The sequence below is a fragment of the Gopherus evgoodei genome, chromosome 2 (genome assembly GCF_007399415.2).
Source record: "Gopherus evgoodei ecotype Sinaloan lineage chromosome 2, rGopEvg1_v1.p, whole genome shotgun sequence".
NCBI lineage: Eukaryota > Metazoa > Chordata > Testudines > Testudinidae > Gopherus > Gopherus evgoodei.
Genome location: NC_044323.1, coordinates 220,489,445 through 220,511,685, shown reverse-complemented (window position 1 = coordinate 220,511,685; position 22,241 = coordinate 220,489,445). Strand labels below are relative to the sequence as shown.

At 41.6% G+C, this 22,241-nt stretch overlaps 1 protein-coding gene across 4 annotated transcripts in view; it reads left to right on the top strand.

Annotated features, from left to right (window-relative positions):
• Positions 1–10,981, top strand: part of NOL4 (nucleolar protein 4) — a 273,762-nt gene extending 262,781 nt beyond the window's left edge. For all 4 annotated transcript variants that reach the window (XM_030553010.1, XM_030553009.1, XM_030553011.1 and 1 more), the window contains one exon: positions 9,071–10,981. In XM_030553010.1, coding sequence (XP_030408870.1) covers positions 9,071–9,264 — 194 coding nt within the window. In that variant the 3' untranslated portion in view covers positions 9,265–10,981. The remainder of the gene's footprint in view (positions 1–9,070) is intronic.
• The last annotated feature ends 11,260 nt before the right edge of the window (positions 10,982–22,241 follow it).

Genomic DNA, 22,241 nt, shown 5'->3' with positions numbered 1-22,241 from the left:
CACAACCTTTGCACCAGGCAGGCAAGTCACCATACGGTTCTCCTGGTCATCACAAACCCAGCTATTTATGTTTCTAATGGTCGAATCTCCCATTACTAACACCTGCCTTTTCCTAGCAACTGGAGTTCCCTCCCCCAGAGAGGTAACCTCAGTGCGAGAGACAACCCCAGCACCCTCTGGAAGGAGGGTCCCAACTATGGGAAGGTTTCCCTCTGCTCCCATTGACTGCTCTGCTTCCCTGGGCCTTTCTTCCTCCTCAACAGCACAGAGGCTGTCTGAGCGGAGGTGGGACAATTCTACAGTGTCCCGGAAAGCCTCATCAACATACCTCTGTGCCTCTCTTACCTCCTCCAGTTCCACCACCCTGGCATCCAAAGTCCGTACGTGGTCTCTGAGGGCCAGGAGCTCCTTGCACCGACTGCACACATACGCCATCCGTCCACAGGGCAGGTAATCATACATGGTGCACTCAGTGCAATAAACTGGATAGCCCCCACTCTGCTGCTGGGCGTCTGCCTGCATTGTCTCCTAGTTAATGAAAGGGTGGTTTAAAGAAAGGGGTTTTGGAATATGGTTTGGATTATAGGTTTTAAGGGGACTACAGGGGAACAGGCAGGACCGAAAAGGGACCCCCCCCTCCCTTCCAAACTCCCTTGCAAAACTCCCTGTTAGCAGCCCCTGTTTAGAAGCTCCCTGGTCACTTGTGTGCGGCTTTATAAATTTTCCATGTCAAGTGAATTTTTGGGGGAAGTTTCAAATAAAACAGTTCAGCCATTTCTGAGAAAAAGATCAGGGGGAAAATACATTGTTTTTCCCACATTAAAAAAAAATCTCAAGCTGTTCCAATGAGATGCTCTAGCATCTCCATTCTTTGGAGCAGGGGGCTTGAAATTTGGCCGGGGGTGGGGGTGCCATGCTGGTGTCAGAAATGTGCCTCTTGCTATCCCCATGAAAATTAACCCAGATTTGGCCAGGTTCTGAGCGTCTGAAAAATTTCAGTTCACACATGCTTGGGCGAGGTTGTTAGAGTTTGGCAGCTAAATTCTCCAAAGATTCTGTCTGCATTGAGCACGCTCCATCCCCTCAGACTCTGACTTGCCAATTGGACTAGGCATGCGCCGTCCCCACAGTGTGACTGAGCATGCACCAGACCAAGGCTGTAGGGGCTGAGCAGGACTTTCCATGTATTTGCTTGTCTGGCTGCTGGAATCTGTTGTGTTGCCAGGCACAGGAACTGAAAGTGGGAAGACTGTCTTTCCTGTGCTTTCAGATGCTCCCCTTGTTGGCATCCAGACAGTGAGGAATGAAAGGAGGAAGTAGCCTGATGTAGAAGTGTGAGCTAAGGATTGAGAGGTGTGGGGGGAAAGTGAATAAATGTAGGGTTGTGGGACAGGGGCAAGAGCTTGGGAAAGTATTATTCATCCCATTTTACAAAAGAGAAAAATAAGGTTCGGAGAAGTTAAGTGACTTGGTCAGCTCCATAGTAGAGCTGGGAGTCTCCTAACTCCCTATATTATCGACAGACTTCCGTCTTATGATCTTCATTTCTTCCTCTTACTGAGAGCGATGGAAACAGTTTTCCAATATGCTTGTTCTTTTCTACTTTGTATGGACCCCAGCATCCTTATGTATGGCGGTTCAGGCTGGCATGCTCAAAATTAAACTGACCCCCACATTTGGAATCAGGAAGAAATTTCTCTGACAGGGTATAATGGAAGGGTACATTATTTTGCACCTTTATCAGTGTAGTAGAGCAGGGGTCATCTATTAGGATGAGGTTGGTGTATTCCTGTGATGGCAGACACTGGTGGGCCTCAGTCATCACCTCTATCTCCAAGTAAATGTCTTGTGCTTGTTACTTGAAAATGTGTGATGGTGAATAGTTACAGACATCTTTCTTTTCTAACTTTTCCATCCTCAAGCTACAAAGCTGTGTTTCCATTAACTGAATTAGCTGAGTGTTTTGCTTCCCATGCAATTGGGGTGGGGATGGGGAGGGAAAGGATACAGAATGGAGAAAAAAGACTTAGTCCAATACATTACTGTCTGTTACCCTGGCCTGAGATGTCCTAGCACTGAGAATTATTGCTTCGTACATATCTGCCCTCTTTTGAGAGAGAGAAAGAGGAGAAACATGGTAGATGTAAAATAAAATAATAAATCATACTTCTAATCATAATAAATAATGCTCGCTTGGAAAAAAATAACAAATAAAAACAACTATTAAAGTCTAATTTTATTGGAATAGGATATGAAACAATCTGAATGCATGTTAACCACTTTCAGTGGCACTTGAAGAAAAATATTTGAATAAAAATTACACAGTAAAAAGATTATTCATAATAGATTTCAAGGTATGGACAGTGTCCCTACTTCTTGGGAATGTGTCTTTTGTTATAGCTAAATGCCATTGCCTTTTGCACCTTGATAGATGAAAAAAGTTGGTTAATTGTCATGGGGTAAAGCAATTTGACATCTTAACACATGCTTAAACTCATGTCAGCCTTTTTAAATGAGGTATTGCTGTTATAATTGTTGCCTACAATAATAACAACCAATTTGAGAGTCTGTGTTAAATGTATTAGAGCATTATTTGCTTTCAGCAGGCTATTAACTATCACATTGGTAGTTACCCACTGATAGCGTGCAATTCTGAAGAGATTATTGCTGAGACAATTCACATATGGTGTTGCCGCTTATGAGTCATCAGTGTTTATATTACCATTGGTCATATCATACATCTGACCCTGGAATTCTAAATAATTGACCTTATCAATGAATAGCGTATGAGGCAATAATTAGTTCACTTATAGATCTTGCAGTTTACAGTAAAGTCATTTGTCCAACAATGTATTTAATATCAGATTTATTCAGCAGCTAATCTGATAAATGATTGTTTAGTTCATGAAGAGAGGATTCCTAGGGTTTAATATTTTGAATGATTTAGTTAAACTAGAACCATTAAGCTTTGCAAAAGGAATGAGGAGAATGTAATTGGAATGACTCCCTAAATTTAAAGTTAAAATGTAAATCCATCAGTCTCACTGTGGCCCTCAAAAAGATCTGTCTGAACACTTTGTCTAATTCACTGCTGAAGAAGCTGTGCTATGGTGAAAATGATAGATAGGAGTCTTGAGTACTGAGCAACAAAAATACAGACCTTGTCTTCAGGTGTCCTGTACGTGCTTAATCTTTGTTTGCACACTGCCACAGACCAAAGTGACTGTGCAAGCTGATCACCTTGCATATCAAGATTTTTTTCATTGTCATGGAATGCTCTGTGACAGGCTAGGGTATTCCAAAAGGTGCAGGCCTGGTATAATCGAGGGGAAATTTAAATGGAAAGGTTCATTGCAAAAAATGCAGATTATTATTTCATTTTAATGAAAAGGAGTGCCAGGCACAGTGCCAGGTTAGTAGAGAACTTAAGGTTATTAAGAAATGAATTTCCACATAAGGGAAGAAAGAAATAGTATAAGAAACTCTTTCTAAGCTGCCCATTTTGCACCAGATGTAATCATTTGTACTGGTGGCTTCAGGAGAGAAAGCAGTCCATTAACTAGTTATTTAAAAGTATTTTAAAAGACCTGCTTATGTGCACATAGAAATAAACGATGGATTTGCTAAGCAGGGGACTACAACTCCCATCTGTCCACTCCACACTGCCTTCCTCCTGGCCAGTCAAGGGGAAAGTCCCTGAATCAGGAAGTGGCAAGGCTCTTTTGCATTGCCTCCCAGGAGCTGCAGAGAAGCTGGGTGCAGAGGGGAATCCCCAGGAATGGTTGCTGAGCTGTGATTCTTTCATTATTTAGCCACAGCGCAGTAACAGTGGGCCAGAGAAAGTAAGCATGACAATGTCACTGTAGCCTGCTGGTTTGAGCCCTCACTGGGGAAGTGGGAGGCCCAGGATCCAGTCTCCTTGAGCCAATGATTTATCCATAGTGGAACAGCTATTGGAACAGGACAAACTGAGGAAGCGTCAGATGAGCCTATTTTATAGCCCAGTAGTTATAGGTACTGCTCAGTACTGGAGTACACCCAGGATTAGAGTCACACTCAGCTGCCAATTGTCACTTTAGGCGCCTAAATCCCTGATATAACCCTATATAGAAATTATGGTTTAATGTTTACATAATTAGCCACCTGTTTATATAAATATGTATAGATTAATTCTTATTACTGAAGCTTCAGGTTGCTCTCTGAGTATTTGATATTGCATATGGATGGGCAGAAAAATACACAGTGAAGAGTGTGTGATACATTTATGACTTATTTCACAAAGAAACCAGTACAACTGATGAAGCTACAAATGAGTTATGATGTTCTTATCGTATAGTACTAGGTGTGGGTAACACTTACAGTGTTGCCACTGTGTGTCATACCCACTTCATTTCTTTTCAGACCAGGGCAGTGGTGAAGTGCATAGTGATTTAGCACAAATGGAAGTATCACTGCACTATATGTATTATCCAGGGAGCGCTAGTGACAGCTATAAATGAGGTTGCGTACACTCTCCCATTCTAGCCCTTTTGCTTTTCAGTCATTCAGAATGTTCTGAAACTTGAATCTTTCAGGATGAAATTACCTAGCTTTGGTCTCTGGCCCATGGTAAATTCGTGTAGGTAAGTTGTGCCTGGCCCTTACCCAGGTGTGCTGTGGAGGCACTGTGCAAGAGCCCCATTTCATAACCCAGGTAAGGATTGGGCACAGCTGCAGTTCCTGCATTCAGGGGAACACACGGACTGTTCCCTCACTCCTCGCTGTTCTGCGGCATGGGTGGGAGAGGAGAGAATGCTGCATCCCACAAAAGAGTAGCAGCAGGCACTTTTCTTATGTCTCCTGGAGCTCCAGTGGGCCAGTGTGGCTCTGTATTAGCCTCAGCGCTAGGCTGTGCTGAAAGGTACAATTGATTCTTTTGGAAAGTTAGAGAAAGGGTGGTTTAGCTCCTTCTGAATACAAGGAAAGTGAAAGAAAAATACTTTCCCCTTTATAAAAGAAATCCTTGCAATTTATTTTCAGAATGGCTGGGGACAGAAAGCAGTAATCTGGCACAGGAATAACTTCTTCATTGTGTATAGGGATTCGTCTGAGCTGGGAGGAGCTGCCCCAGAGCAGTGCGATGGGTTCAATGTTTAATGACTTTTTACCAGCCTTCCTCTCAGGTCACACACAATGCGTCTGCTCAGGCTGTCTGGCTTGCCTGACACTCAAATCTCATCTCCCCCCATGTTGAATTCCTCCACTAAGAACATAAGAACGGCCGTACTGGGTCAGACCAAAGGTCCATCTAGCCCAGTGTCTGTCTACCGACAGTGGCCAATGCCAGGTGCCCCAAAGGGAGTGAACCTAACAGGCAATTATCAGGTGATCTCTCTCCTGCCATCCATCTCCATCCTCTGACTAACAGAGGCTAGGGACACCATTCTTTACCTATCCTGGCTAAGAGCCATTTATGGACTTAACCACCATGAATTTATCCAGTTCTCTTTTAAACACTGTTATAGTCCTAGCCCTCACAACCTCCTCAAGTAAGGAGTTCCACAAGTTGACTGTGCGCTGCATGAAGAAGAACTTCCTTTTATTTGTTTTAAACCTGCTACCTATTAATTTCATTTGGTGACCCCTTGTTCTTGTATTATGGGAATAAGTAAATAACTTTTTCTTACCCACTTTCTCAACATCACTCATGATTTTATATACCTCTATCATATCCCCCCTTAGTCTCCTCTTTTTCAAGCTGAAGCATCCTAGCCTCTTTAATCTTTCCTCATATGCGACACTCTCCAAACCCCTAATCATTTTAGTTGCCCTCTTCTGAACCTTGTCTAGTGCTAGAATATCTTTTTTGAGATGAGGAGACCACATCTGTACACAGTATTCGAGATGTGGGTGTACCATGGATTTATATAAGGGCAATAATATATTCTCAGTCTTATTCTCTATCCCCTTTTTAATGATTCCTAACATCCTGTTTGCTTTTTTGACTGCGTCTGCACACTGCATGGACTTCTTCAGAGAATTATCCACGATGACTCCAAGATATTTTTCCTGACTCGTTGTAGCTAAATTAGCCCCCATCATATTGTATGTATAGTTGGGGTTATTTTTTCCAATGTGCATTACTTTACATTTATCCACATTAAATTTCATTTGCCAATTTGTTGCCCAATCACTTAGTTTTGTGAGATCTTTTTGAAGTTCTTCATAATCTGCTTTGGTCTTAACTATCTTGAGTAGTTTAGTATCATCTGCAAACTTTGCCACCTCACTGTTTACCCCTCTCTCCAGATCATTTATGAATAAATTGAATAGGATTGGTCCTAGGACTGACCCTTGGGGAACACCACTAGCTCCCCCATGTTTTGTTTCATCAAGTTCAAGCTTCTTTTCCTGACCTCTGTGGGCCCCTCACTAATCTGCCCATCCTTATTTGCTCTTCTAGTCTATCACATTGCCTTAAACCTGCTGTTGTCTGCCGCCAATGACAGCCTTGTTTGCTCATACCAGTTTCTCACATACATGGCTCTGTGCCTTCTTCCATGCTGCTCCTTACACAAAAATAATGCTCCCTGCACTGATCTGTAAGGCTACTACTCTCTCCTGCAGCACTGCCACCACTGCCATGACACACTGAGGACAGATGGGACTGGCTGGCCCTTAACTGAGCTATAGTCATCCAAAAAGTCCCAACATACATTTGATTCTATCTATTCTTGTGCTTCGTATGTCACTTTCTTTCTTCGACTGTAAACTTTTCAGGGTAGAGCTAAGTCTTGGTATGTGATTGTACAGAACATAGCACAATAGAACTTCAGCCTGATTGGGTGCATAAAGCTTCCATGAATTGAAAATAGTATGTGCCTAGTGCTTATGGTTTTCAGTGGTACAGGGCTCAGCTCTACCTTTTAGAAAGAGATGATTCAAACATCAAGGGTGGGGTGATTTACTTCACTTAAAATGGGAAATTTTAAAATAAAGGCTAAAGAAAATAGGGGAAAGTGTCTGGTTTCTTTGGGGGCATTACAACTCTTCTAGATTTCATCTTTATTTTTCAGACTGGGATGTAACCTGGGTCACCAATTCCTGCTCAATCTCCTCTCTACATGTGGGATTCAAAGCCTGCAGCTCATCCAGCTGCTTCACTTAGAATCTCTTCTTCTCTTACCAGGTTGGGTAACTGTCCCATATGTGTCCAAGATCATCAAAAGGGCCTCAGGAAGAGCTGTACTTCCAGCTGAACAAAGGTGCCGCAAACAAACAGTTGGGTATAGATGTGGGTATAGAGTGAGCTCCCACATCTTCAGTGATTCTTTGTACCAGCATTCAGTTTATGTTATTAGTTTGTTAGACTCAGGTGAATTTCAACTGAGTTTTGCTGATCCATTGCATGTGCAGTGTGTGGATATTAGTTGCAGTTGGCATAGAATTTTCCATCCAGCTTCCATTAGGATTTTAGAAAAAACACACTTTGTGGAGTTAAAATCTCCCTGTGGGGGTTAATAGGCACATTTAAAGATAGTAGGCTAGATCCTCAGCTTCTATTGGTTTGATGAACCACACCAATTTATGCCAATTGGGCATCAGGCCTACTTCTGTCTTTCCTTTGAGAATGTCTCACTGCATGTGCTGAAATACTGCAAGGAAAAGCCCATTAATGAAACGATAACATTACAAAATTTTATACTTAGTGATGAAATAAATTTAATATTCTATTCAACTATTTAAAAACCTGGATTGCTGAGGAGCAAAACCATTCATTCTCATTTCAGAAAAAGATTTGTTCTGCTACAGAAATCGTGCTCTGCCATATATTTTCTGTGTGGTTTTGGCTGTGACATGAATGAGAGTCCAGGGAAGAACATAAAAATGAAAGTAGATTCATCTGGAACATGATGCCCTCAATATTTCAATGGCCAACTTTTCAGTACTGGCACAATAAGTATAGAAGTCTTTAATGGCTTCTTACAGCCATTCAGCTTAGCTGATATTATGATCTGTATACTCTTGTTCAGGATGCTGTGTTGAGATTTTACTTCCTTAGAATTCTCCTTTTGAGCTTCATCGTGATATAGTCATTGCCCTGTAATGTATGATGACCATTAGGTAGATTCACTAGCCTACTTCTCTCGTTCATCCCATGTATATCGGGGTAACAATTAAAACAAAGCAGTCATACCAATGTAAAACTGGTGAATGTGAATGGAGGGCTCGGCTGTCTTTGTAGTTCACCTGTTCGTGCTACCAATTCCAGATCTCGAAGTGAGAATATTTAACAGTGCAGGTTCTGTGTGACCAGTCTCTTTTTGTGTGCCTGACTCTGCCTGCGCTTCCCTGAAGTCAATGGGAGGTTTGCCATTGACTTCAGTGACTACAGCAATATGACATTATCAGCATTATCTACCAGTAGCTTTATCTCAGGGTTGTCAAAAAGGAAATAGAATTAAGTAACATTAAGGGCCATTTCTTCAACTAATGTAAATCGGTATAGCTCTTAGCTTTTCTGCTAACTTCTGTTTATCTACCAGGCCCATCCCCAGGGCCTTACAAATATATTATTGTTTTAATCAAGCTTCTCTCTCTCTCCCTTCATTCCATTCCTCCACTGAGTAGGGAGTTGTTCCTCCCGTCCCCCCCATCCGACGCCTTGAACTGTGATTCTGTTGGAGTTACTGCGGAATGGCTGGAAATAAGTTGGTTTTGCGTTTTGTTCTGGCGCTTCATGTTTATCCCAATCTCTTCAAAAAGAAAGTCCCAGGAGTGGGCCAGTTGCTTAGAAAGCTCCGCCCCCTGCACATACAAGATTTACTTTTGAGATAGACATTTCCACCACCAGCGATCCCGTACCCTGGGCTATGTTAGCAGAAGCCAAGGAGTGAATGAAACCTGTTACATGTCAAAATGAACTGCAACATGCCCTCACTATGAATAGCTGCTACTTGTCACCATTTACTGATAAACTGCTTGAGCAGTTTGTTGTTGCTCTTGAATTGTGTCTACATATCTATCATAGTGAAACTTTTTTCTGGCAGGAAAACCTAATGCTTCAGTTTTTTCCATTTGTTATTTCCAGGTCCAACAGATCTCAGTATGAAGAGGCAGTTAGCAACCGGCTCTGGAGCCTCCAGTAGTACAAGCTCTAGACCCCAGCTGAGTCCAACTGAAATAAATGCAGTGCGGCAGCTTGTTGCAGGGTATCGAGAATCGGCAGCATTTTTATTGCGTTCTGCAGATGAACTGGAAAACCTTATTTTGCAGCAGAACTGAGTCACATGACCTTCCTGTTGGCTAGTCTTATCTCGGAGTTTCCACTAATGACATTTTGAGTTCCCAGAGCAGACGCTTCAATTACTGCAGTCTTTTTAGGAGAGTTAATTACCATAATGCCACACTGTTCTTGATCCATAAAGTGACGTGTTAAGGTGCTTCAAGTGAACTTTGACTTCCAATAGTTCTGAGGTACTTTAATGTGTCCAGCCTATTGCTTTTTGTTTTAGTGTGTCAGCATAAATATAAAAAAAGTGGCTAGAGATTGTTAACTCGTTCTAACAAGTGGAGGAAAGAGACGATGCTGTGGTGGTAAAAATTGGTTCAAGATCCAAGTGCAATATTAGTGGAATGTGCTACTGACTCTTTGGACTTAAAGCTGCAGTATATGGCAAAACGTTGCCAAAATCCTGTTGCCACAGGACACAATTGCAATGGAAAGGATCTTGTATTTTCAAAAATGTAATTTTATAAAAACAAAACAAAAAAAAACTTTTGTTTTCATTCAAAATTTTTCATTTTTACTTTGGTAAACTTTTTCACTGGTCCTAAAAATGTTTTGAGGAGATATTGTAAGTCCCCCTCTTCCTCTCCAGAACCCCTTGTCCCTCCCTTCTCCCCAGCTTCATATTCTTTCTACAAGTAACTCTCAATGCTGGATAACCCTTCCCTTGTGTACTGTAAATTGTCATTTCTGGAATCACTTCAAAAGGAAGCATGCATTTCCTTACATTCATACCATTCTCACCTCCATCCTGTAATATATTGCAGCTTTATTAGCAGTTAATAGAGAAGAGGGTTTTTTTAAAAGACATATCATTTAAAAAAAATTGGTTTCTTACAGCTAGCTCATTTAACTCCATGATCGCTGCTGCTGTCTTGTACAAGTCCCTTTAGTAGCGATTGGATGTAGATGATTGAATGTTAAGAGGTTGCAAGTGACAATCTGAAAATTTGCACTCTTGTGTTTGTTTGTTTATTTATTTATTTATTCTTTTCAACAAAATACGTACAGAAAAAAAGGCCATTGACATTTCTGGTGTGATTTGTGTAATGCCTACACCTAGCTGAAAACTGTACAAAAACGATTAATGGATGCAGCTTCAACTTTAATTGAATTCTTCTCTCCTCTTCCCAACTTTTCCCATCCCCTCTTTCTTATTTTATAAGGTTGAATACACATTAATGGTGTTTTTTTGTGCACTAAGGCAAGCTTATTTTTGAATATATAGAGACAAGTACTTTTGTTCATGCTTACTGTACTATTTGTTCTGTTTAGCTTTTATTGAATAACAAGTTCCTTGTGCATTCCTGAATTTGCCTTATTTCATGTACAAAATTTCATGTAATTCAGTTTTTGACAATGAGTTGAAGGCATCAGTGATATTTTATATCTACTTGTTACATATAGTTTTCCAAGTAATGACTGTGATTGTGACCCAGTAATGTGCACTTTTTCTTGTAATGTGGACATTGCTATGCTTTTCCCCCTCTAGTGTTTCTAGAATTACTATTGCTTACAGTTATGTAAAGAAAATGAAAAAGAAAAAAAAGAACTTTTGTGATACTGTTGGTGAATATTAATGTGAAAAAGGCTATGAAATATGAGTATTTTGGAGGTACATAGATACACAAACATCTATCTGAGTTGTGAACTAATGTTCACAAGTTTAAATGAAAATTCAAAAACTGAGGGCTGGAATTATTTCCTCTGTTTTGTTTGGGTAAATAAACAGATTTCTGTGTTTAACGATTGTGAAACATTATAACGTTTAAACAAACATAGTGTCTAATCAGTTATTAGCATTGTCCTCTTTAAACAGGAAAAGGGGACTTCCGTGCCAGCTGTTGGAGTCGCTATAGCTCAGTTCTCAAAAATATTGAGTAAATCCATTGGGATGATTCTAGATAGAGCTTTGTCCTAGTGAAGAATCTCTTCAATAAGAGCACAGAGAGGCAGTGCATAAATCATGAGGTCCAAGTCACTAACGCTTCACAATTTAAACCTGGCTTGAGGCAACACAATCTAACTGGTAAAATTTGTTCTTAAAAAAAATCTATCAAGTGTCATTAAAAGGCACTTGCCATTGATTATGGGAATACTGTAGCAAGTTCTTGTTAATTGCTGCCCATAATTTAATAGATATATTTTCTCCTACTGTAATTAACACCATGTTCTCACCATTTTCTTCAAAAATGTTCTGTGGCTCTGCTTTCCAGTGTAGACAGTTTTGCTGTTCCTCTCCTCTGGTGTCCTTCAGGAATTGAAGAGCCAATCGGGAGCAAGAGATTTAATGTTAGTCCCTTATGTTTTCAGGCAATATCTCCAGACTCCTCTGCATCTTCCTGCCTCAAAGTGAGGGAGGTAGCAAGTGACTCTTCCTGAGGTAACATCTTTAGTCCTCAACCATAATAGCCATGGAAGAGAGCACAGCTAATGCAGGCTTTTCACCCTTCATGTAGAAGGAGGTTGTAATGGTGCTAGGACTGCAGTTTCCCTAGTCTTCTCTTGCAGGGCTGGTGTACTTCAAATGTTCAGCTAAGCTGCAACTGAGCAGTTTGTCCACCCAGCTGTTTGCCAGCTGGAATGAACGAACTGCGGTGCTCAGCATGCTAAAACCAGAGCTCGACTGGATGCCAGGGACAGCTGAGAGAAAGAAGAGGTAAGGGATTTACTTTATAACCCCCTTCCCCAGTGATTCTTTTTTTTATTTTATTTGATATTATTTTTTGAGGGAGAAGCACTATTGGCCCTATTTTGTGGCTCAGTGGAGCCTTCAAGGCCTTCCTGCTCTCTCCCCTTTGAAGAGCATAGGCCTCTCTCCCATCCCATTCCTCATAGACACTCACCAAGCATGCCCTCCACCACAGATCCCCTTCTCCAGGTTCCCTCCTCAGGAATCTCAAGGGATCTTTTTCAGACTCATTACATGCTGCAATCAAACCCTTCAATTACTTAGAACTCAAGTCCCTATCCTCTTTAAAACCCTCCAGACTTACCCCCCTCCTTTTGAGGGACAACTTGTCTCCCATATGACCTAAATTCTGAGTTGTTCCCTTGAAATTTCACTACAATCATATCAGTGATAGTGGTGGCCTTCAGGAAGGAGGACATTAACTCATCTAGGCTAAGTCCCAGCAGGATTCACTCTGGGTGGGCTCTCATTCTCCTACAGCAGTTTTAGCCCCTAGAGGTGAACCTAGAGAAAAACTCACCCATTCTTTTACAAAAACGTATGCATCTTGGAACAGTCAGACTCACCTACAGGTTTAGCCTTCCTCTTTCACAAAAAATTCCTGAAACCACCATCTGGGAGTTCTAATCAAGTCATAATTCACCATCCATTTCTGCATGTGAATAATGGGTATACAAATATCTTGCTAGAATCTGGTTCCCTGGGTTCAGTACCACTCTCAGATGCAAATTGTCCCTGAAAGCCTTGCACTTCCTGAGGAAACAGAACTTCCAGCCTACCTGGTTAAGTAGATCTCTCTTCACCTGGTTATTGGCCACTTCACAGGAAACTCATTCAGAATGTTGTTTCCTGTTTTCCTTGGATCTTTTTGAATCCCAGTCTCACCACCCTATATCCAGATATTGCAGTAGTTATCCTGACCTGAAATCCTGTGCTCAGCATGTCTTCCCAGTCCTCAGGACAAAGGAGTCTGTCAAACACATTTGCCCTCTTTCCACACATCTGGAAGGTTATAAAAGCACAGAGCAATGGATGCCAGATTATCTGAATTACTGCAGAGTGCTAAGAAGCCTCTAGTTTATTGACTTTCTGCAGCTCTGAGAGATGATCCAACTGCTCTCTGACAGACCCGATCCCTTTCATCAAAACCCCACCCACCACCCATCTCTCTCTATCTCAGCGTCCTCCCCAAATGCCAGGAGTTCACCATGCTCTTACATACTTGTTTCAAGTAAATAAATAACCAGGTCGTTTCAAGTCAATAAAGAACATGGGCCGTTTGCTCTGCCTGATGTGGGTTGCACCAAACCTAGGCTAAGCACATCTCCTTCCCAGATATCCTGGAAATTCCCCTGGGTGGCTTCTGCAGTTCCAAGCTTTGGCTCTTACTGTTTCTTGGGATTTGTTTGTGGGCACCTGATAAGCCACAGAAAATCAATTAGCAGGTAAGAAAATGTATCTATTGTGTTTAGACTCTTTGTCAGAGGATCAAAGACTGAAACCATTGCTGCCTGCCCACCATGTCTGGAGAACTTTCTGAGTGAGAACTAGTAGACTAGGATCTACTTGCTCACATGTGGAAAAAGGAAAAATACTATCCAGCCCACAAAATAGAAAAAAGATGCTGGTTGAGCTCTCCTCAGGATGTTCCCACAATCCTAAACACCATCCCAATCCCAGAGGAGCCATATGGTTTTGCTATAAGGACCAGTGAAAATGTTGATGAATATTTAAACAAAACATTGTTATTAGGCTTCAGTGTCAGGGTTTCATTGAGAAGAAGGAGCAACTGACTCCTCTGAGTTAGTGTTACTGTTTCAGGCTATCAGCAGCTCTGGTAAGATTTCACTGCAATCTTCTTTGGAAGGTTAGCCTGGCAATCACAAAGGAAAGAAACTTTTTCTTAAATGAAAGCTGGCATTCTACAGAAACTGTTGGGCCCAGCAGAGAATTCCAACCCCTAAAGTCCAGAAGAACTAAGTTAATAAAACATAAAACTATACCACTAATAAAAAGTGGTTGGTGGCACAGTTCAACCATATGGTGGCAGTGGTTTTATATTTATATTGAACTAGACCTGAGAAGTCCCATTGTGCAAGGTACTGTGCTAACACATAGTAAGAGACAACCCTGCCCCAGAGAGTTTACAGTATACATGGATACAACAAAAGATGGAAGGAGAAAACAAAGACACAGAGAGGTGGCTGAACCCAGAAGAGAAGCCAGGTCTTCCGACTCTTAATCCAGTATCCTATTCACTCATCCACACTGCCCTATGCAAGGTCCAGTATGTAAAGTCCTGGGGTCCAATTCTGTGTTCTAGCTGAGCTTCCTTGGTAGCAAGAACAAATATTGGGGGTGGAGGATGAAGAGGTGGTTTTGAGCTCTCTGCTGACCAAGAAATCTCTTGAATGCCCTTTTCCCCGCTGGAGCAGCCAACAGGCCTGGGAGGAATGAAGAATTGGTCCCCTAGTCTGTGAGTAATGGCTTTAAAGTGTAATACATAATTGAGTTAATTTCCTTCAGTGTGGAGCGAGATCTTTATGTCAGCGTTTTTCATCCCTGTTCCCAGTAATAAATGTCTGGAAACAAACTTGAAAAGGCTCCTAATAATTGTGAATGTATGTAATTCATCTTGTAATTACATCTTTGCTTTGGAACCCTGTTTATCTATCTTAGTAAAATGATGCTGTAAAGAAAATTGAGGGAAGGTTACAATATATCAATTGCGTGTAGGTGCATCACTTGAATCTTTTTCTGAGACTCCGAGCAACCACATAAGCAGCAGGGGTATGGATTACAGAGGTTAATTAAAAGGACACTGTCAAAGTGATTTCAAGGTTTTAAAAATCATTTTTTGATTGAAGTTGTTTACAACATCCCCTTGGAAGCTTAAAAAGGATTATTTTTTCCTCTATTACACATGCCTGCTGGTTTATTATTGTAGGGTTGCTTGTGAAATCTTAGATGCTGGCATTTCTTTATAATTAGAAGCAAGAGCACCAAAGCACTTGTTTTAGGGGAAAACACGTTGGAAACATAGAGGGGGGAAATACGTTGGAAACATAGAGGGGGGAAAAGAGGAGAGATTTTTGATCCATCAACTTTATTTATTTACTTACTTTTCATTACAAAATCTGAGAAGCGTAGAACCACGATCCTGACCTACTTATTTTCTCTCCTTTTCCATAAAAGGGAGGGTAGGATTTGAAATATGGAAGAGCAGCTTCCAGCTGAGAGAAGCCCCCGCTGGCTTAGCCACCAGGCAGATTTACTTTAGTTCATTCACTGGCTCTGCTACCTGCAAAGTGCAAACTACAAGGTTCTGAGTTCATGGCTCAGTTGCAATACTGTCCAGGTCACTCGCTCAGTAGGTACAATCAGCCTAAGGATTTGGCTTCTGTTTTTTTAAGAGTTTCTTATTAATTTTTACTTTTCGATAAAACATCATGATACAAAAAGCAAACACAAATGAAAATGATAAACTCACAGCAAGCCTATAGAATGTACAGCATAGCTGTGACATATATATGCAAAACACATTTTACCATCTTAATATTAAATATCAAATAAATCAAAACTTTGCAATTAATGGGAGGAAATCAGAGGCAGGGCAGGGAGGGGAAGTGTGAAAACCAGGCTGGAAGGAGGGAGGAGGAAAAGGAAGGACATCTGGAATGGCCACTGGGCTCCAGGGTTTTCCTTAGTCAAGTGTTTCTAAAACTGGAGCCCAGATTTCTTCTAACTCATGTAGTGTCTCTGTGGCAAAGGGTGGCCCGTCTTTGCCCACTAGGCGAGAGCGGTCTGAAAACCATTGTTTTATTCTGTGCATTGATTTACTTCTGTAAAACGCTCAGTTCATGATCATGGCTGCTCTCAGAAACCACAAATGCCCAAATCCATGGGTAAATAACCTACATAATTCTTGAGTGATGTTTGCTTGCTAAAGCCCCAAATCATTTAAATTCTATTGTCAACTTCTTTCCACAGATGTTTCACTAGAAGACATTCCCACAACAACTGGAGAAGGGTTCCCTTATATGTCCTGCAGCCACAGCATGTATCCAAAGGAACAGCTTCAATCTTTACATAGTCTCTGTGGTGTCCAATATATTCTAAAGAATGGTTTTGTTTAATTAAATACAATCATAAATCTATAGAAGCACAGCATTGTATAATGCATTTGACCACTGTGGAGCCTTTAAAGTAGTGGTTCTTAAACTGGGGTGCACACACCCCCTGGGGGTATGAAATGTCTTTATGGGGGTACGAGACATGCCAGATTTTTTTAGAAAGTAAATCATTGAAAACACAAATTAAGCACAGGCACGCAAGTGCAGCTACTTTGTTTCATCAAACCTATATATTTATTGTATGTATATAATTCTAAAAAAGTGTAATTTTTCATGTATTCTTAATTTTACTGTGAAATTAAAATAACTATATAATTCTCTTTCATTTTATAGTTATGCTATATCTAGGTTTAAAGAACTGATCTACTTCAACTATTTTTGATCAGGGGTGCAAGAACATATTTTGAGAACCAAAGGGTGCAGGCTGCAGTAAAGGTTAAGAACCACTGCTTTAAAAGATGTGCCAACTCTTTATCGCAGATTTTAGTAATAAAGTCAAGACTCAGTCTTTTTCCATTGAGGGACATGTCTACTATACTCAATTCTTAGGGGTGTTGGGCAGCCTCAGGGCATCAGGGCCAAAGAGCTAGCTCAATAAATATTTTAGCTGTATATATTGCCATATCACTGTGGCTGAGAGGTTACAATGATATTGCAGGACATAGACTGGAACTATGTCCACATTATCAACCAGATGTGACAGGATGTAATGCCTCTCTCTGTCCATTCTCTTCATATGATTGGTTGCCAATCTGTAAGTCAGAATGACTCCAAATAGTGGCTTTTGTATGGAATCTATTGGCCAAAAAGGGACAATACTCTCCAGGTGGTCACTACAGAGGGGCACTCTGTTTTTCTGTGTAGAATGGGGATCCCAAGAACCCTGGCAGGCAGATTGACTTAAGGGGTTGTGGTGGTTGTGTTGGAACCAGTGGAGGCCTGGGACATGATAGAGCTGCTTCAGACTCCTGGATCTCCTGCCTCTATCAAAGGGGAGTTGAGACATCCACCAAGATAGTATGGGGCATTGTTCTGGGCTGCATATGAAGGTCTTGATAATCTTATTAAATCCTTTAAAATAGGATGGGGAGATGATGATGGGTAGTCTACTAAAAATGTACAAAAATCTAGATAAGACATTCATCTTAACTATGTTAATTTTCACACAGAGGCTCAGAGAAAGCTCTTGCCAGGAACTGGAGTCTTCGGCTAATTGTAGAAAGGTTGGTGCTCACTTCATTTTAACAGGTGTTTCAAGATTCCTTGGTATTTTTATCTCCAAGTATTTAATTGTCTCTGACTACCTATGTTGTATACAGTGTCATTGTAGCTGTGCAGAATATTCGAGAGACGAGGTGGGTGAGCTCTTCAGGTCTAGGAAGCCTTCACAGAGGTTTCACAGAGCTCTTCTTCCGGTCTGTGTAAGTTCAAAAGCTTGTTTCTCTCACCAACAGATGTTGGTCCAATAAAAGATATTACCTCACCCTGAAAGTGAGCCGAAATCTTGGATTAATGCTAGGTCAAGGATTGAGGTTTTGGGATATGTTATAAACAAAAGGATATCATCGGTGTTAACATCAAATGGCACTACAATGGGCCAGTCCTGATATCTCAAATATTTGAGTGAAAGCCTACAGCGATTTCCATGGGTTCTCAGCCTGGATCAAACAAGAGCAGGGACAATGAACAATCCTGTCTAGGGCTTCTGCAGAAGTTAAATGAGACTGAAATTATGCCAATGGTTAAGATATGAGATGTGAAGACCTTTTATAGAAGTTGAATCCATGCTCTAAAAACAGGCCTAAAACCAGGCCTCTGTATTCCCAGTTCACTTGATCAAAGGCCTTTTCTTCATCATAAGAAAAACCATACTAGGTTAGACCAACGGTCCATCTAGCCAATGCCAGGTGCCTCAGAGCAAATGAACAGAACAAGTAGTCATCAAGTAATCCATCCTCTGTGGTCCACTTCCAGCTTCTGGCAGTCCGAGGCTAGGGATACCCACAGCAATGGAGTTGCATCCCTGAGCATCTTGGCTAATAGCCATTGATGGGACGTGTTCTCCAGGAGCTTACTGAATTCTTTTTTTAACCCCATTATAGGTTTGACCTTCACAACGTCCCCTGGCAACAAGTTCCACAGGTTTTCTGTGAAGAAGTGTGAAGAAGTACTTCAGTTTTTTTAAACATGCTGCTGCCTATTAATTTTATTGGGTGACCCATGATCCTTGTGTTATGTGAAGGAGTAAATAACACTTCCTTATTCACTTTCTCCACACCAGTCATGATTTTACAGTCATGATCACATCCCCCCAGTCCTCTTTTTTGCAAGCTGAAAAGTCCAAGTCTTTTTAAAATCTCTCCTCATATAGAAGCTGTTCCAGACCCTTAATCATTTTTGTTGCCCTTCTCTGTACCTTTTCCAATTCTATATCTTTTTTGAGTTGGGGTGACCAGAACTGCACGCAGTATTCAAGGCATGGGAGTACCATGGATTTTGATAGTAGCATTGTAATATTTTCTATCTTATTATCAATCTCTTTTCTAATGGCTCCTAACATCGTTAGCTTGTTTGACAGCCACTGGATATTGAGTGTCCAAATCTAGAAGTGACTGGGGGTTGGGCTTATTACGCTACAATGCTGTGGTATCTACTAACTGTCTTATGTTATCCAAGCCATGCCTGCCTTTCCTAAATCCTATCATTCTCCAGCCTCACTGCCAAAAGTTTGGCCAATATTTTCCACATCACTATTAATTAGGAAAATTGCTCTACAGTTCAAGAACATGAGATCCTGACTCGTTTGGGAATCACTGAAATCAAGCTTCTCTCAGGGTGTAGGGGAAAGTCCCTCTTCCAGGGACTCACTGAATAGGGTAAGCAGCTTGCCTGCAAGGGGTTCAGAAAAATGTTTATAAAAGTCAAAGAAGCTGGCTGAGGTAGCAACCTTACCCCATGCCCTGGATTTCAGGGTGTCAGGAAGCTCCATTGCTGTTAACAGAACATCCAAGCTCTCTCACTGCACCACAGAGAAGCGTTTCTGTTTAGCAAGGAAAGCTTCCAGGGCCTCGTGTGAAAGGGCAGAATCAGAATTGTACAGACTTCTGTAAAAATTAAATAATTGTTTTCTTTATATCTCGGGCTGATGCACAATTTATTGTGCTTTTCTCAGATTGCAGTAGTGGTTCCCCTGGCAGTCACGCCCAGCTGCTAAATCCGTACTGTATTTTGCTTTCTTGAGGGTTGGCTGAGGTCTAAAGATAAAGGCCTTACTACTGCTAATGAGTCCAACAGACTCCACTGGCCATCACATACAGTCCCCAGCTAAAACCCCTCCAACACATCATCAGGGATCTACAACCCATCCTGGACAATGATCTCTCACTTTCACAGGCCTTGGGTGGCAGGCCAGTCCTCACCCACAGACAACCTGCCAACCTGAAGTATATTCTCACCAGTAACTGCACACCACACCATAGTAACTCTAGCTCAGGAACCAATCCATGCAACAAACCTTGATGCCAACTCTGCCCACATATCTATACCAGCGACACCATCACAGGACCTAACCAGATCAGCCACACCATCACCGGTTCATTCATCTGCACGTCCACCAATATAATATACGCCATCATATGCCAGCAATGCCCCTCTGCTATGTACATCGGTCAAACTGGACAGTCTCTACAGAAAAGGATAAATGCACACAAATCAGATATTAGGAATGGCAATATACAAAAACCTGTAGGAGAACACTTCAATCTCCCTAAACACACTATAGCAGATCTAAAGGTAGCCATCCTGCAGCAAAAAAACTTCAGGACCAGACTTCAAAGAGAAACTGCTGAGCTTCAGTTCATCTGCAAATTTGACACCATCAGCTCAGGATTAAACAAAGACTGTGAATGGCTTGCCAACTACAAAAGCAGTTTCTCCTCCCTTGGTGTTCACACCTCAACTGCTAGAAGAGGACCGCATCCTCCCTGATTGAACTAACCTCGTTATCTCTAGCCTGCTTCTTGATTGCATATATATACCTGCCCCTGGAAATTTCCACTACATGTATCCAACGAAGTGGGTATTCACCCACGAAAGCTCATGCTCCAATACATCTGTTAGTCTTTATGGTGCCACAGAACTCTTTGCTGCTTTTACTGCTAATGAGTAATGCAGCTTCTCCTTTAGCTCAAGTGGTCAAAACATCTGGTTCTGGAGGCAAAGATCCAGGATAACCATGTTGATTGGAGTTGCATGTTCACTTGGAGAATCTAGTCAAAGGGTAGTAGACAGAGGTATAAAGACTAATGAAGGGTAAAACATACTCAGAGTTGAAGTGAGCATCACTTGTGACAAATATGCACACAATGCCAGCTTCTTGTCACAGGTGTGGCATCAATCTCTGATTAAAAAGCTTACCTTGAAATCAAGGAGGCTTTAGCATTAAGTAAAATATTCTAAATTCTACAGCACTATTGGGACTAAAAGATAAGGGCCTGGTTTGCAGAGGCAATCAGAGCTGTGTGTCCTTTGCACCTTTGAAAATAAGGCCCTCAAAACGTGAGCAAGCCAGGACTAAGGAGAGGATAACCCTTCCCTGTTTTCAGATGGGAACAAGAAATGAAAACTAAGAATATTATTTTAAGCAAAAAGTTCCAACCTTGATTCCTGTGTCATCATCTCCTCTTCCCCACCAGTAAAGAAAGACAAGGTTGAATTCACGAAGTCTACACAAAGCCACAGTAACTGAACTTTGTGCTCAGAAATCTAAAGGGGGTGGGAGGATAGACACATCCTGCCAGTGTGCTAAAACTAGCTGTGTGGCCATTGTGGCACTGATGGAGGCTCAGGCTAGCCAGCCAAGCTTGAACCCCTCCTACCTCCTGGTTCCAGGGTAAAGTGCCTAGCCCAAACCTGTACTGGTGCCACAACCACCATGCTATTTTTAGCATGGTAACGTTAAGCCCCTCTAGCACACATCTGTCTACTGGTCTGGAAGACTCACTCCCAGCTGTAGTGTAAACATCTCATGTAGGCATCCAGATGTTCCTTATAATAACCATCCCACCTATCTGCTGTGTCTTATTAACCCTGTGATATTTTGTTTTCACTCTGTTGCTTGGCCTTTTGAGTGTGTTTATTTTTTATTTTTATATGAACAGTATTTATTTTTAGCATCTCACTTTCAGCACTCAGCAAATAAGAATCTCTTAGGATTATTTAACAAAGGGAAATATAATTTTTCTTAAATTGTTCTGCTTCCATCAATCCTGGGGCTTGGGCTTGGGCTTGGTCTTATTTAATAAGACTTGAATTATTTTTTTGCCATAGTAACCCTTTGAGTCCAGAGAGTCTGCCATAAGTGCAACTACATTTTGCATTGAGGTGTCCCAGGAACAGCTCCAAAATGCCTATTGTGAATGGATTGATAATGCTGGGAGTGGATTTAAACTGTACACCGATCTTAAAGCAAAAGCTATCTGGAGAACATGAAGCAAGGCAGAGGCTGGAATATTTAGTCATCTTAATGGAATATTTTGCTCCAATTTTCTTCTCTCCCTGAAGAGTAACATAATTTCATGTAAGTTTCCTTTCCCAATAACGGTAATATTTGAGGGCTAGGACTCATACAGAAATTGTGTTGTACAGGAGTGTAGCTACAAGGGTGCAAATGGTGCAGTCACAGCAGAGCCCACTCTACCTTAGGCACCATTATATTTACACCATAGTCTACCTAGGCAGACAGAGCGCCAAAGGAGCAGGAAGCAGCGCAAAGCCAGGCTGCCAAGGAAGCACTCCCACCCTTCCTATGCTGCTTCCTGCCCCCAGTGTGGGGGAGAGCATGGCCGTGACTCCTCAGGCAATGAGTGCTGGGACTCTTCCATTATTTATTTTATGCCAGCTTTTGCCAGGGCTGAGTCCTGGCCCTCTAGGCTTGGCAGTTCATAGCCCTAGCACCTCTGGGCTTGCCACATCAGTTATGAAGGTAAAAAAAAAATTGCTTGAGCCCTGACACCTCTTTCATTACAAATTAAGCACTGGGCTACTCCAGACAGCATTAGGGTTGCCAATTTTCTAATTGCAGAAAACCAAACACCCTTGCTCAGCTCCCTGCCCCACCCCTTCTTCTAGGCCCTGCCCCCTGCTCACC